The sequence below is a fragment of the Phalacrocorax carbo genome, chromosome 17, assembly GCF_963921805.1.
Source record: "Phalacrocorax carbo chromosome 17, bPhaCar2.1, whole genome shotgun sequence".
In the NCBI taxonomy this organism is placed as follows: domain Eukaryota; kingdom Metazoa; phylum Chordata; class Aves; order Suliformes; family Phalacrocoracidae; genus Phalacrocorax; species Phalacrocorax carbo.
The window spans coordinates 6,924,860-6,939,990 of NC_087529.1; the positions used below are offsets into that span (position 1 = coordinate 6,924,860).

At 48.3% G+C, this 15,131-nt stretch overlaps 1 protein-coding gene across 1 annotated transcript in view; it reads right to left on the minus strand.

Annotated features, from left to right (window-relative positions):
• Positions 1-15,131, minus strand: part of CLUH (clustered mitochondria homolog) — a 42,058-nt gene that overhangs the window by 10,957 nt on the left and 15,970 nt on the right. The window contains exons 3-15 of the mRNA XM_064468259.1: positions 14,395-14,566; positions 14,089-14,232; positions 13,753-13,880; positions 12,947-13,101; positions 11,379-11,504; positions 9,538-9,685; positions 8,686-8,778; positions 7,490-8,184; positions 6,119-6,336; positions 5,349-5,453; positions 3,668-3,768; positions 1,388-1,540; positions 688-750 (exon numbers count right to left, since the gene is read on the minus strand). Coding sequence (XP_064324329.1) covers positions 688-750; positions 1,388-1,540; positions 3,668-3,768; positions 5,349-5,453; positions 6,119-6,336; positions 7,490-8,184; positions 8,686-8,778; positions 9,538-9,685; positions 11,379-11,504; positions 12,947-13,101; positions 13,753-13,880; positions 14,089-14,232; positions 14,395-14,566 — 2,301 coding nt within the window. The remainder of the gene's footprint in view (positions 1-687; positions 751-1,387; positions 1,541-3,667; positions 3,769-5,348; positions 5,454-6,118; positions 6,337-7,489; positions 8,185-8,685; positions 8,779-9,537; positions 9,686-11,378; positions 11,505-12,946; positions 13,102-13,752; positions 13,881-14,088; positions 14,233-14,394; positions 14,567-15,131) is intronic.

Here is a 15,131-nt window from a genome sequence, read left to right on the forward strand (position 1 = left end):
CTACAGCAAGACACCGAAATCAGCCGTGGAAGTCACCTGCCATCACACAGGCGCTACTGCAACCCTGAGTCTCACACAAATCCAGTCCTACCAGAAACAGGAAAATCTTCCAGGAGTGGGAAAGGGAGGCAATATTTGCAAGTGGAACTAGCATAGACAGAGTTATGCAGATATAAGTATAGACCTACACAGGCACACACACAAATATATAGTTCCATTTTGGGCTACTACCTGGGACAGAGAAACTAGAGAGCATAAAGACGACTTTGACAGTGGACTAAAGCCAGGTGTATTGCTATGCTAGGTACAGACAGGCATAAGGATGCACTAGTGTTTATGCAATTAAAATAAAAGCTTCTTAGAAGGGCAAAACCAACACTGTTTAAGAGGAAAAGGTATTACAAGGAAAACAAGCTGTGATTTCACTTTTAAAAGCCTTCAACATAATGAGTGAGAATCTGGGGAAGAAAAGCATGAATGATTACTCTGGGAAAAACTATCTTCAAGTGGGAACTTGTTTTCCCTTACACACAGGCCTGCACCTATTTTAGCGCTAATGAGATTGTACTTCCCATTGCTAGGCAACCCCTGTGAACTGCCTAATGAGAGAGAGACTCAGCCGAGCTCTTTGTAGAAAAAGTCATTAGAGAGGACGCACAAGGCAAGAGGTCACACTGCAGGTCATACCTGGAGGTACGTCTTGAAGATGTGTTTAGCCGATCGAGTGATCAATTCACTGATTCCTATTTTCTACCCGAAGAAATAAAGAACAGAGATTAAGAATCAGTCGGCAGTAACAAGAAAAATACGCTTTGCTTTTGAAGTGGGCTCTGATCAAGACCAGCAGAAAACACATTCTCCAGTCCCTACCCTGCAACTCAGAACTGTTTTGCATTTGACAACACTCCTGGAGCTGGGGAAGAGCCCCCTGCACACCCATGCATGGTGACCACAAGCCATGCCGTGCAGCACACCTCAGCTCTAATGGTGCTTCCAGGAGTCACTGCAGCACTAGCCCTGCACATGCTCGCAAGCAGCTGTCCTCACAACCCTTCCCAATTTGATCCAAAGCCCTGACAGATCTTAGAGACTTAAAAAAAATGCATGGCTTAAAATCCAACTGTGTATTATCTGCTATTATGCTTGGGAATGCCTGAAGCACTTCTCTGTCCCAAAGGACACTCAAACCCTCTAACATTATGAAAACCATTAAGGATTTGGGAGCAAAACTCCCCATCCACCACTTACAGGTCTTCCTCCCTCCCTCCCTATTTCTGAAGCTGTTTATTTTACACAGAGAAAACAGTTGGCCAAGTTGGAATCTATACAAGGCAAATTATGCCAGAGGCAGTTTTAATTTCAGTCTGAGGTTAAGCCTGATGCTTACAAAAATGTGATCCAGCTGAGCACGGCCAGGTGCCTTGGTGATGAAGTTGATGACTTTGCCTAGATAACGCATGTTGATACCCCTCTGGTGCATGGCCTCTGCTAAGGTAGCCCCATCCATCGGGAGCACTGTGTGATCCAGGCAGTCTTTGACCTGCAGGGTACAGGCAAACTTCAGTTACAGAGAGCAAACATGAAGGAAAGAATTTCCATTTTTTAAAAAACTAAAAATTAATCTGACCAAGGAGGGAAAAAGGTGTTGCCTGACAAAGACGACAGTTTCCAGGGATGTCATTTAAGTTACAAGCACAGCAAGAACTGGCAAGTACAGAGCACTGTTCAGCCAGAGCCAGGGCTGCTGGCTGCTCCCTGCCTCCGGCCACAGGCTCCGCAGTTGGCAAAGCGGTCAAATTCAGCCTGGAGAGGCCCCTCAGGACCTCTGGTTAGCGCCTCCTCTGATCTGCCCCTGGGGTGGGACTGCTGCTCTGGGATCCAGCACAAAGGAAAGCCCAAGCAGCCACAGCTTCGAGCCCCGTGTGCAGCTCCAGAGCCAGAGCGGCGCTGTGCCAGCAGCAGGAGGGAGAGCGACTTCTCCCGCGCTAATGGGATGGCGATCGCCCAGTGCTGCGAGGGCATGGGGCACAGGACCGTTGTTCCCCGACTGCCAGTCACACACACCTCTTACCTAGGGTTCAGAGTTACCCCAAAGGCCAACAGTGACCCCGAGCAAGGCTCTTTCAGTGGGCGGAGTGTTTGAATACCAGAGACTACCACGCTACACGGGCAGGGGGAATGCTTGCAGCAGACAGCCCAGGGCAGTTTGTGCAAATTCCTTGCCCCTTGTACCATTATTACTCTTACATCTCAGTGGAGGACGAGCAGCACTACATAATCCCAATAAGCACTGGGCAAATGAGGTGCAAAGAGATCAACTGTCTTAAAAAAAACAGCTCAGGCTTCATCCAATTCCCCATGCAAAACAAGCAGAGGCAAAGGCCCCGTGGTGGAGCAGCGCAGAGGAGTGTAACCAAGCGCTGAGCATGCAGTGTCTCAAGTGGCTCAAGGAGACCAGCAGAGACATCTTGGCGTTCCCCATAGTTTAGCATATGACTTCCAGCGGTTTGCTTGAGGCCATGCAGGAACTCAGTAGCAGAGTAGGGACTCTGAGGACTCCTGTGGCTTCGGCAATGAGAACCGCTTTCCCTTTGGCATGGCTTATTCAACTAATGCTTGTGGAACTAGCAGGCTAACCCTTCTTTAAGGGCCTCATAGTCACTAACTAAAAACATTTCCAGTTGAGACTACACGGAGCTGTGCAGACTTAGCTGATAAGGGGAAATGGCACTAGCATTTGAAGTTGTGTTGCAGTGCTGATAAAGAGTCACTTAATTCACGTCATAGAGTAACACCAGTTACTCTGATACGCAGAGCGTGGAGCACTGCCTGTAACTTGCCCTCACACATGCTTGTGCAGCATGTTGCGTTTTACACTAGTGTATCAATATCTTGTAAAGCAACAGTCACCAAGCCCTCTTCTGATTCACTCCCCCTCCTTTTTTATTTAAAGGCTGAATAGCTGGTCTTAAAGGTTATGCTGACTGCAGAACTAGTGGATTTAGAGTTCAGAAGAAACTTTCCAGCAAGGAAAATCCCCTCCTACATAAGGCCAACTACTCCTGAACCTCTTGGAGTAGAGATCATCAATTCTACCCTCCTAGTTACAGGGCCTGCTGTAACATATGCATTAGCCGTCAATTTAAAGAGCGTCTTGAAAACGGAAAAGCTGGTATTTCTTATTTAGCCAGGTGCATGGGTAAGCATCCAAAATGCTTAAGACTTACGGAGGGAGTTTTTACAATAGATATTAGTAAGAACAATTTCCCAGTTCGCTCCAAATTATTAGTCACCAGTTGAGTCACAATCAGGGTCAGATAATACAGTAAGTTGTGCAAGATGCCCAGGGTTAGGGAGGATGACTTATGTGGTCTTTATTGTCCTGAACTCTTAACAATAGCTGTTAATTACTAGTGTCAAAAATTCTTCTTTGGGCTGAGGTGGGAAAATCGTGCCATGATGGAAGATGGGAAATGGAAAACCCCTCTCGTGCTTGCACTGTTCACTGTACTTCACCACTGGCGCCAGAACTCGGCTGCCAGCAGGAGAACACAGCGTTTGCTCGGCAGGCGAAGCTGGTGTACCACTGTCAGTGCTTGCTCACAGGAGCCAGGCTTGAGGCAAGGTTTTTCAGAGGGAACATTACTGATGGTCCTCAGTTCCTTACCAAACCCGGGATCTGGCATGACAGCAAGAATGCAGCAGCATCCTTCAGCAACTGCTTCTGATCCTGCACCTCCTCTTTGCTAGACTCAGGAAAACGAACACCTAGAAGAATAAAAGAAAAAAAAGATCACAGAATCCCAGGTGGGAAGGGACCTCAGGGATCATCTAGTCCAACCTTTCTAGGAAGAGCCCAGCCTAGACAAGACGGCCCAGCACCCTGTCCAGGCGACTCTTGAAGGTGTCCAACGTGGCCGAGTCAGCCCCTTCCCTGGGGAGATTATTCCAGTGGTGACTGTCCTCACTGTGAAAAATTTCCCTCTCGTGTCCAATCGGAATCTCCCCAAGAGCAGCTTGTGTCCATCCCCCTTGTCCTCTCCATGGGACTCCGTGTAAAAAGGGAGTCTCCATCTTCTCTGTAGCTGCCCCTTAAGTACTGGTACATGGGGGTGAGATCCCCTCTGAGCCTCCTTTTCTCAAGGCTGAACAAACCCAGCTCTCCCAGCCTATCCTCGTATGGCGGCTTCCCAGTCCTTGGATCACTTTTGGTGGCCCTTCTCTGGACCTCAACTCAAAGAACAAGCCATATACATAAAGTGTATAGTAAGAGCAGGTAAAAAGTTAGAGTGATTCTTTCTCCCTTTAAAGACACCTCTTCAAAAACTCATCTACTCGACAACATGTTTCAATGGAAACAGCATTAGCTGCTCTGCTTGTTTAGTAGCTGTGCTGCTATTGCTTGCTCATTCATTCTCAACACAGCTTTTAAAAGCCCAAATTCTGCTCTTTATCTGGCCTGTTCTACCTATTGCAAAGCGCTGCGTACACTTCCAGTGCAAGAGTCAACTGGCTAGACTAGAGCGGGAAGTTTTCAGCAGATGGACCAGCAAATACCGCAAGTGCTAGAAACTCAGAGCCTTTTGCTTTTGAACACCAAAATTAAAATAATGTTTTAAGTTCTAGCTGCAAAGTCGGTGCCAAAGCACTAATCCATACCAGCCTTAAATGATGCTTGGGCGTTTCAAAACACATGCTCATTCTGACACATTTATTCCAAGCTAAATTCAACTATATGGCCATTCCCCTGCAATTTGCATGCATACAGCCTCAGTATTCACCCTCATAAGCACCCTGGGAGCCTCTTCTGTGTTTCCACATTAAAAAAAATACTGATTCCAGCCATGGAAAGCTACACAAAATGCCTGCAACTGATGAATGCGTTTGAAAGGGCACTGTGACCTGCTTACCATAATGTTACTAAAATAAACCCTGCCCTTCACTGAGGATTCAACATCAGTTGTTCAACTACGACCGTTGTTTTTTTGTGTAAACTACTACATTAGGATCAAATGTAATTTTTTCCCTCCCTCTGCTTCTTTTCATGTGGTCTAGCAGCTGGGATGCCGGAGAATCACAAGAAGATTCTTGGCAGCAGTCTGCAGACCTCCCCCGAGCGTAGCGGTGGGAGACAGCTTACTGCCTGCTTTTGGTAGTTTGAGCATTGCAATCAATTACACTTCTTTCTTTTCTGTATGTTTGTGCTTCATGGAGAATCCCGCACCATGCCCAGCCAGCCAAAAGGCAGCAATATTCTTAGCTACAGAGCACAATATTTTTTTGTCTGTAGATGACTGGATGCAGCAATCCTCTGAAGGAGAACTAAAACCAGCTCTTTGTACACATACCTGGTGAGAAAATATCTGGGTTAAACCGAATGTCAAATGATGTGTCGCTAATGGAGCCTACAGCCTTGCAAGCATTTCGAATCACTTCTCTGCTTTTGGGATCCACTGGAGCAGGAAGAAAAATAGAATACAAATGAAAGTGGATTTCGGAAAATTACAAGCCTAGCTGTTAAATTAAGAGAAAAGCTTTGTTACTAAAAGGAGAAATGATGGCACATTCTGCAGAAACCCATTATAAAAACAATCAATTGTAAGATATTTTGAAAGGAGGATGGCTGCAAAATGCAAAGCCTGAACAAGAGCACATAAGATGACCCAGAAAACCCACGGACACCCTCCTTACCCCCCAACCGCAGATATACAGAAATCCAAGCCTGGGATTCCTGAAGGCGTCTGTGTATCACACGCTTCCCAGCCCTGCCAAAGCCCGCTCCCATCCACCCGCACTAAGCCTCTGGCAGCCCAGCCCCGGCCCCTGCAGGCCGGTTGCTGGCCAGGCTCTCGCTCCTGCGGCAGAGCTGATGCACTTGGTGCATTGAGAAACACTTGCCCACCTACCCAACCGGCCCCGAAGGTGATTAATTCATTACTGTGTGAACAGTTCTATGCAAAGAGCTAAGACAGTATTGATAGAAGGAGCCAGTGCTTGTCTTGTTTGACAACAAATAATCACCCCGACCACCCCCACTCTGGCATAGCTCCTACCAGTGACGCAGCCCACCAGCTAGGGCAGGAGGCCTGGGCTGCTTCTGGTGGTGAGGATGAAATACCTGTTCCATCATCAGATGCAATGGTCTCAGCAAGCTCTTTCACCTGATCAAGTCCAGTCACGTTATCGTCTATTTTACCATCCTCTGACTCAGACTTCTCGCTGTCTGCAGTACCGTTCTCCGGAGAGGCACCATTTTCCAGCACACCTGAGCTCTCCTGCTTGTTGGCTTTCTGCTGCATCAGCTGCAGTGCAGCCAGCTTCATGAATAAGAGATACCTACAGTAAAGGAAAAGAGGAATTCAGCACAACAGAAGAATCTAAGAGGATTACCACTGCTCTGTGAGGGAAAACCTCACAAAATTAGCATTACAGACCATACAGTTTCCCTGTGGAAAGGCAGGATAGAAAGCTCATGTGAAGAGGGTGTACAAAATCAAAGGAGTATGCATTAGTTTATCAGAAGAAGCACAAAAAAAGTAGGTTTTCATTACCCATCACAATGGGAAACTAATCTCCTTGCAGTGGTTACAAATTGCTTTCCACAAGCAGCATCAGCAGAGAGCTTGGGAAGACTCACTAGTCAAACACAAACCAGCAGCAATTTTGCCAGCAGACCTTAGCAGAGAGAGGTCTAGTCTCTGCTAGCCAAGGAGGAGCAACAGCACCCTACGGCCACAGTCCTGCAGGCTGCTGGTCTGGAAGCTCTCCCAGGATGCAGCAAAGCCTGCCTGCAGGCACATGGCAGAACTGGGAAGGGCACTGGCTGCGGAACTGGTTGCTCAGCAGGCAGTGCTCCTCCGTCAGCAACTGGAGGGCTCATCTTCCCAGCAAGTGAAGCACAGACTCTGACCATCTCTGACAGCAGAGCACCTGCAGCCCTTCACATTGGAAGCAGGAGCATTAACATCACCAGCACCACACACCTTCGACACATCCTGCTCCCAGAGCTCCCACTTCCCTGCCTGCATTGAGCGAGCCCAAATGCCAACGCATCCCACCTCAAGAGTGCCTACAGCAAATCCCATGGGTAATTTTTTTCAGCCTCTAGGAAAGAAAAGGTAGCATTCAAGACATTTGAAGAGCCTTAAAAAGAAGCATAAATCCTTCCCGTTACCTAGCTGTCAGGTGCAAAGGTTATCTGCAGGGAAAGAAGAACTTCTAAATGTTTGGACAGGAAACAGCAAAGAAGAATATGGAAACTAAGAAGAAAACCACCTTTTTCCCTGGCTCCCTGTAAGCCCATCAGAATCCCTACTGTTTTTACCTCTCATTAATTAAGTTTCTATAATTGCACCTGCATTGCCAAACAATGGGGAAATTAGCAGCCCACTTCTGGGAGCTCTGTTGTGATGTCTCTGGGACAATGCAGCATGGTCCTGGCTTGAACCATTACCGGTTGCAGGTGGAGGAAGGGGGGAGCTCAGCTCACCTGTGTTCTACAAAGGCATCAACAAGCTCTTGCCGGAGACAACAAAGCTTGTGTCTGTGCTGCTTGGGGAACCCCATTTTCTTACACTCCTCTGGCATCTCCTCCCCTTCAACAGGCAGGAAATTTAGATCTGGAGGGAAAGTACGGAGCAGGTCCAGGATGTAGTGGCGCCCATCGTTGCCAATAATGCCTTTGCACTCCACCGAGGAGCACAGCTCCACCTCCTCATTCTTGTCGTTGAGGACTTTGTGCTTCTGGATCTTAAGCGGCCTGCTGGTCTTCTCCAGCAGCTCCAGGTACTTGGGGTGCGAGACAACTGTCTTGCCGAAGTCTATTGACCCATAGATGACGCTCTGTTCCTGCTCCCGTTCCAAGATGCCGGGAATAATAGACTGAGCCGTCACCCTGTAACCTCTGTAATCCACCACTACAGTCCCCAGTGTGTACAGCCCTTCTACATCCACAGCATTATAGGTCCGCACACCATTGAGATCATTGGTAGGAGCTACGTAAGCAGCAACATCTCCGCCAAAGTCCTTGTAGTGGTCACGGACGTCAAAGCCCAGGCTGAAGAAAATGTTGTTCCAGATGAACATCTGCATCTTGGTCTCTTCACTGGGGTTGATGGCCATGACATTGCCATCAATGACAGCCATAGCACCTCTTGTTGCTGCTGCAGTGAAGTCGCTGTGAACCTGGGGGTAGGTGGAGAGAATGCTGGGTAAGGAAGGGCTCCCGCCCTCTTAGCACCTCACTCTCAAAGCTCCCTGCAAATTTTGCCTTTGCTCCTCTCCTCCTGATAGCCTTCCAGCAGGCAGGCAGGTCAGCTGGCTTTTACTTTTGTGGCTAGTGGCTTGGATACAAGCTCCAGGAGCCAGAACATTAGGGATCAGCTCGGCTCAGACTTGTTAGCTCTCTGCAGAGGAGGGCTTAGTGTGTTCCCTCTCCCCCTGTTCCTCCCACCCACTCGAAGGAGGACTAAGAGGAGGCTGCTTTGGGGTCAAGAAGCACAAGTCTCCCCTGTGGGGCTAGGAGCAGAAGGCAGACTTGCAAGAATAAAACAAGACCCCTTAGCTTGCAAACAGGGATCCTCCGCTTGCAGTTTTTAAAGGGTAGCCCAGGTGAAGCGTCCAGATGCAACAGAGGCAGCAGAGAAGGGGGCTACATGAGGAGTTGCCTGCACATCCCAGAGTTACCTTGAAAATGGCACGTTCTCTCAGCAGCCTCTCCGGCAGGTTCTTGCGTGGCAGCTCTCGCGTGGTCTGCAGCTCCTCGTTCCAGTCTCTGGTCTGAAAGAGTGAAAGTCTTGTGGGAAGCAATGCATTGTATAGGAAGGTGCTGGCAAGTCAGTGTTTCTGCTTTATGAGGCATTTTGTGAGAGAAGAGAGGGGAAGGGGCAAGAATTCAGGCTGCCGTGGAATTCAGAGGAAGGGAATTAGCAGCAGGAATGAATGCTCCTCCTGAGTGGACTTTATTCAACAGCAGTTTGGGATAGATCTTACACTAGCCCAGTTTACGCAGTGCAGCTGAACTGACAGAGCAGCTTTCTAGCTCTGGAGGAGCACAGTGCAGGTTTCACTAGCCAGCACGCTGCTACGTGGTCACACTGCAGGCAGACAGCCACCCATGGGCAGCTGTTACAGCCCTGCACCGCTCACAGCCTGAAAGACTTTATGCTACAAAGCTGCAACCGAAGCATTTGGAATAGTTTGCTCGGAGACACGAGAGCCATTCCAGGCCTGACTGGTGTGGATGAGCACTCTGCCTTCTGCATAGCGGTGCTTGTCAGAGCAGGGACACGGGATTTATAAATACTCAGGCAGAAGTTGCTCCTTTCAGACCTTTACGTGCTCAGGGAGTTGCAGCCTGAGCAGCACAGCCCGTAGAGTCAAGGGCACTGACAAGAACAAGGACTCCCGCAAGTTTTCCCTTAATAAGCAAAACCCTTCCACAAATACCAGAGGTCTGCTTGTTAAAAGTTAACAAATTCTCACTGCAGCTGGCAGCAAAGCTCTTGCCAGCATTCTCAAGCGAAGCAAGACCAATACCTGTCCAGGTATGTGCTCTTCATAGCCCAGTCTAGAAGTATAAGCGTCTTCTGCCCGGACACAGTCCATGGCATGTTCTGCTTGCGGAGCCGTCCAGCTGTACACTTGGAAAGGAGTGGCTATCCTTTCGAAAGGGTGTCTCTGAACCCTAGTATGGGAGTGAAAGCAAAGAGACGTTTTCCAAATGAAGATTTCTTTCTATTCGGAGAGAATTTTCCCTCTGATGCAACATCAGCTTCTGACAAACAACAAAACAAGACAAGGCCTCACGAGCAGCACAGGAGGCTTTCATTTAACAAGTTCTATACCCCATGATGGCTGATCTCAACAGCAGCCTGCAGAATTACCCGGGTTCTCCCCATCCCCCTTTCCCCAGTTTTATCCCCAGCTGCATCACCAGAGATCCCCCTCACCCTCTGCATTTGGAGGCAGAGGATGCCCACTCCCAGACTGGCCCTCGGCTTTCACACCCCGGTCCATACGGGCTGCATTACAAAGCCAGCCTACAGTGCACATCCACTAATGAAGTGAAAGAGCAAGCTTCACTGAATGGTCTCTTGTGTGATCTGTCTGCTCTCAGCAGGCGCTGCAGTCTCATCTGTATTTACTTCTGGCCCAAGAAGCAATAGAGTATAATCATTTTTAAATGGCCAGATAGTCACAGTGGTGGCTGGAGGCCACTGCTAATTTCCAGCCCTTGTCTAGTGTCACTTTCATCTTCTTAATGAGAGTAGAAGCAGAGCTCCTGAAAGCCACACAATATGCCTGTCAATTTGCACCCTGCTGAGCCGAGGCAGTTCATTAAGTGAACTCTAAAGAATGACAGGCTTTTGCACAGGACCCACTGTCCTGGAGCAGAATAAATGGTCCCTGCAGCAAGGACAGGAGAATAAAACAATAAATCATTGGTTTTTACTATTATTATAGGACCTGGAGGAAATTACAGAAAATGAACGTGCATGGACATGTTTAAAATAATTATTCCCTCTCCACTCTAAGCCTACGCAAAGCCCTCACATGTTACTTTCCCTAATATTTTATGCTTCGGTCTTTTTTGGATTCAGGGGAGAAGTATCTACTGATCAGGTTACCAGCCCAGTCGGCTGCAGCATGTTGCTGTGCTTCACATTAACTCTTTGCTGCCTGGCTAGCTAGGAAGTCATCGAATCTCCCACGAGGCATGGAGCCAACACAGACCCAGCGAGGAGGCTCGCACCTCTGGAGCTGGTCAACACATCAGCAATTTCCCTGTATGAACGCTGCAGTCCACCTCTGGGCAAAACCAGCACATCTCCCACGGCACAAATTGTCCTACGTGTTCAGTTTCTCAGCAGGGACAGCACACGTTGAATTCCAGGTAAGTCCCACAACTCATACTGCCACGGCAACGGAAAGCTGTCGTTCCCCCAACCCTTTGCTTTAGGCGGAACCAAAATCTGTAAATCTACATGCTGTAAGCAAGAGTCATCCAGGAGCTACAGCCAAGAGAAACCATCCAGTGGATAGGATTGGGACTCTGGGATTCCACTGGCCTCTGTTACTGTTGTGCTGAACAACAGCAGACAAGTCACATCAGCTCTGACAGCTCCAGGTTTCAAGTGAGGGAAAGCCAGTTACATCAGGATGCTGCCATGACATTTCGACAGGCGTTCTGTGCTCCCTGCTGCACAGACTTGCATGTCCCAACGACCCCACCACTATGTGAGCTCAGAGAAAGCAGGCACTGCAATCCTTGCTATATCAGAGTGGCATGCAGTTCTCTCAGAACCAGCCACAGAGCTGAGCCTCACCAAGCAACTTCACAACAGACTACTCAGCTAGAGAGGAAAATGTGCTGCTACCGTTTCTTCTGCAGAGCGGAAAAATTTTTTTTGAAGGTAGGGCTGATCTGGTTAAGTAGTTCCACCAAGGAATGACTGAGAAAACTGGGGTTTGCAGGTTTGGGATTGAAGTTGTATGCAGTAGACCTGCAAGAGAAAAAAAGAAAGTGTCACCACAAACCGTTGTCATACCTGAGACCTCCCATACCCTAGGAACACAGTACACAAAGGAGAGCTTTCCATATATATGCTGCATGAAAGTCCTGCACAACATGCCCTTGGTTGCAAAATGGAGACCATGTGGTACACGGGCAGATGGGCTGCAAGGGCCCTCTCCACTCTCTCCACATGAGATACAGCTAGCAACCCTGTACCTGGGCCCTGATGGATTGCAGAGGAAATTCAGTTTAGACCTTCTTTGGCCACATCAGGTACAAGAAAGGCTTTATTTTTATAGGTGGGAAGGACTTATTTCAGAACTTCCCAAACTCACCAAAAGTGCCTTTGCTTAATGGAGAACCCAACGGTTATGACACCAACTGTACCAAAGAGTCGGTGTCCTCTCAAGACAACCTTGTCTCCCAGCCGGAAGGCCAAGCACCAGACTTGCCAGAATCACACAGGTCCCCATCTCCAGGTCACATTTCGCCAAACTCAAAGGCCACATGTTTTGTGTTCACTGTGCCACTTGGTCTCCTGGGACCTGCACTCAGATGTGCACCCTTAGAGACTCACTGCTTTTAACATTTATTTTTTACAGATCTTGGGGGAAACAATGGACTCCAAATTATTTCTTGCACAGGCCAGTTTAACACAGAGCACTTCAATTTCTGTCTCATTATGAAGTGGAAAGTGTGCCTGAATTTTGTCTTCTACATTTTAAGCTCTACTCTTCAGGCAGCTTCATTCTCCTTCTGCAAATTATAACTTGTATTTCAAACACGCAGTTACAGTTGCCCAAGCAGTTATCTGGATTGCAGGATCAAGGCCACCCAGAAACGTTTGAGCTCATGGTTGCTCAGGTACAGCAGGGTTTGTTGTTTTGAAGATCTCTCCAGTCCATCCCCAACTCAATAGGTCTCTGTTACAGGCTACTGGGCTGGATGGACCCTGCACCTCCCTCAGTACAGCCACGGCACAGAACATTTAACAGCTTCTCATAGTCACTATTTTAAAAAAAAAATTTTTTTAAATCTAGTCAAATCTGTGCCCAGCTTAGGAAGTTCTGACAGGCTGTGCTTTTGCTTTAGGGCAAAATGAGATAGTTGCATTTTGCAATAGTTGCAATGGTCAGGAATTCCCTCCCAACTCAAAATGCTCTAATTAGCTGATGACATTATGGGATGTTTAAACTTTCCCTAAAGCATCAGGCATTTATCCACTGTGGAGAAATGGTACCACACAACTGAACAGCCCAATCCAGCAGAGCAACTCCTACAAACCCATGTGAGCAGTGAATTAAAATTAGCCTGTTTTCCACCAAAAAAAAAAAGAAAAAAGCAGCAATTGTTTGTTTGTGGCTTCTTTTCCAGTTGGCTATCACAAGCTCCTTGCTGCAGGGCAGGACAGGAAGAATCTTAGTTACTCACTGATTCAAGTAAAATCCTCGAGTGGATGCAGTGATACTGACGTGCCGATCCTCCACCGTGATGACATATAAATACATGAGGTCCCCATGCATTTTCCGGTTACCGGGTGGAGGGTTCCAGCCACTCATCGTCAATACCTTTAGGCACTGCAAAGGCTACAGAAAACATAACAGAAGCAATTCCTGTCAGAATGAATTAATTCCCTTGAGTTACAGAGCCATTCGATGTACATGCCAGATTCCTTTTACCTGCCGCCCTCGCTTTGTTCCAGAAACACAGCTTACAAAAAAAGCATGGTCTCAAGAGCATAGCCTTCCTCGAGCCATTTGGAGTCCACTAATTTGCCTCAGTTTGCTGCCTTTTACACCGTAAGACACAGGTAAAAACAGACACCCTGGGCCTTTGGGCTGCACAAGGCATGGATTTCTTGCTGTACTGGTTTTCAAATGGCAGCTTCTAAACCGGAATCCAAGTGGGAGGGCATGGGAAAGCTAAGGGTAATTTGTAGTGATCTGCAGATCCTGTCTCCAGGACTTTGCAGAGAAATGCTGTTCTCTCTTCCCTGCCACCCCTACCAACAAGACTGGCCATTTCACACTCTGCAGATGTCCACACTCAGTGTCCAGTGTTTTGTACACAAGCTCTTGGACTTTATGCTTTTGGCTAAGCAGTGCTGTCCCAGCACTCATTAAGCATCAAGCAGAGCAAATCCCAAAGTCCATGTCAGTGCAGCTTTCAATCCCTGAACACCAGTTTGCTGCAAAAAATGTGCCAATAGCTGTTTTAATGACGCAGGAGAACTCTACCTTCCAGTCTCTGTTCTGGGGCTGAAGGGCACACAGGGGTCTCTCTTTGCTACCTGGCAGGATGTGTTCAGGAGGGGTACAGTCAATTTGTTCCATTTCAGTACCTTTCTTCTTCCGTTTTCCACTGTCTAGAACGGACAGAGATAGAAAGTCAGTGCTGAAAAATGTGGCATTCCTTCCTCCAGTAATTATTCAAGGAGGAATGCAGAAGTGCAAGTGTTTCTCTGCACTCCTGAATGATGTGGGACAGCTGATTGTTAAGATGTGGTTTTTATGAAGCAAGGAGCCAGGGCAATGAAGCACTGACTGCACCAGAGAAGCCTTTTTGCCCCGTACCTCCTAGGTCTCCTTCAGTGAAGACACTCAGGAAGGACAATGAATTACAGTCCACACCATTGAAAGCATCCGATGGGTCAAGACTCTTCAGAAGGTCCCGAATATGACGCACGTGTATCCTGGCTTCTCGCACTGTGTATGGCTCTGATGTGCATAAAGGGAGGAAAGAAACTGGAATTACACAGTTGCTTACTCCTTTGGCACACAGGTCTCAAAAAGAAGCCACAGGAAAGGGCTGCCACATGGCCAAAACCACTCCCTGTGAAAACCCTTGCTCATTCCCTCCCAAAGTCTGAAGGAACTTGCCTTCTACCACTTTCAGCAGCGAGCCCTCCTGCAGTCCTTCAATAGTTTTCAGCTCAGCAAAGTTATCGAGGACATTGCCATCCAGCTGCAGAGAGAAGCAAGTCCGATGGCAGGTATCCTCGCGGTCCATCAAAACTTGGTGAATCTCCTGCACCATCTCTTGAGGAGAGACCTTAAGAAGGGAAGAAGCCAGAGAGTTATTCTGAGTCCTCGCGTGTTCGTGCCAAACTTTGTCCCTCTGCTGCAGAATCAAACACCTCTTGTACCTCTCCAGGCTTGGAAAGGCAGACTCCAGCTACTCCTCCCAGGAAGATCACTTCTGCCCCTGCTGGGAGGATGCTGCCACCTCTGGCAGGGTCACCTACCCCAGCTCCATCCCACAAGCCTTGGCACCCAGACACGTCAAGCACTCGGCATGGGACAGAGAGGGCAGAGAGGGCAGTGAAAGAACAGAAGGTGGTGGGGGAAACCAGGGGGGACTCTTCCCTTATCCAGTCACACTGCACATTTGTGGTGAGGCTCTGAATGATGCACATGGAAAACAGACCATTTCCTCCACTCGACCTGCCGCAGTATCTGCAGCATGGTATGGCATGTCCATGCCAGTGCCACACCTCCAGGGCACGCTGCCTGCAAGCGCACGGCTCCCGTGATGCAAGAAACCGCCCCGGCTTGTGCACCAGGGCTGCTCTCCTACCTCCCTGTCCTGGCTCCACCACCACTGACACTGCTCTCAA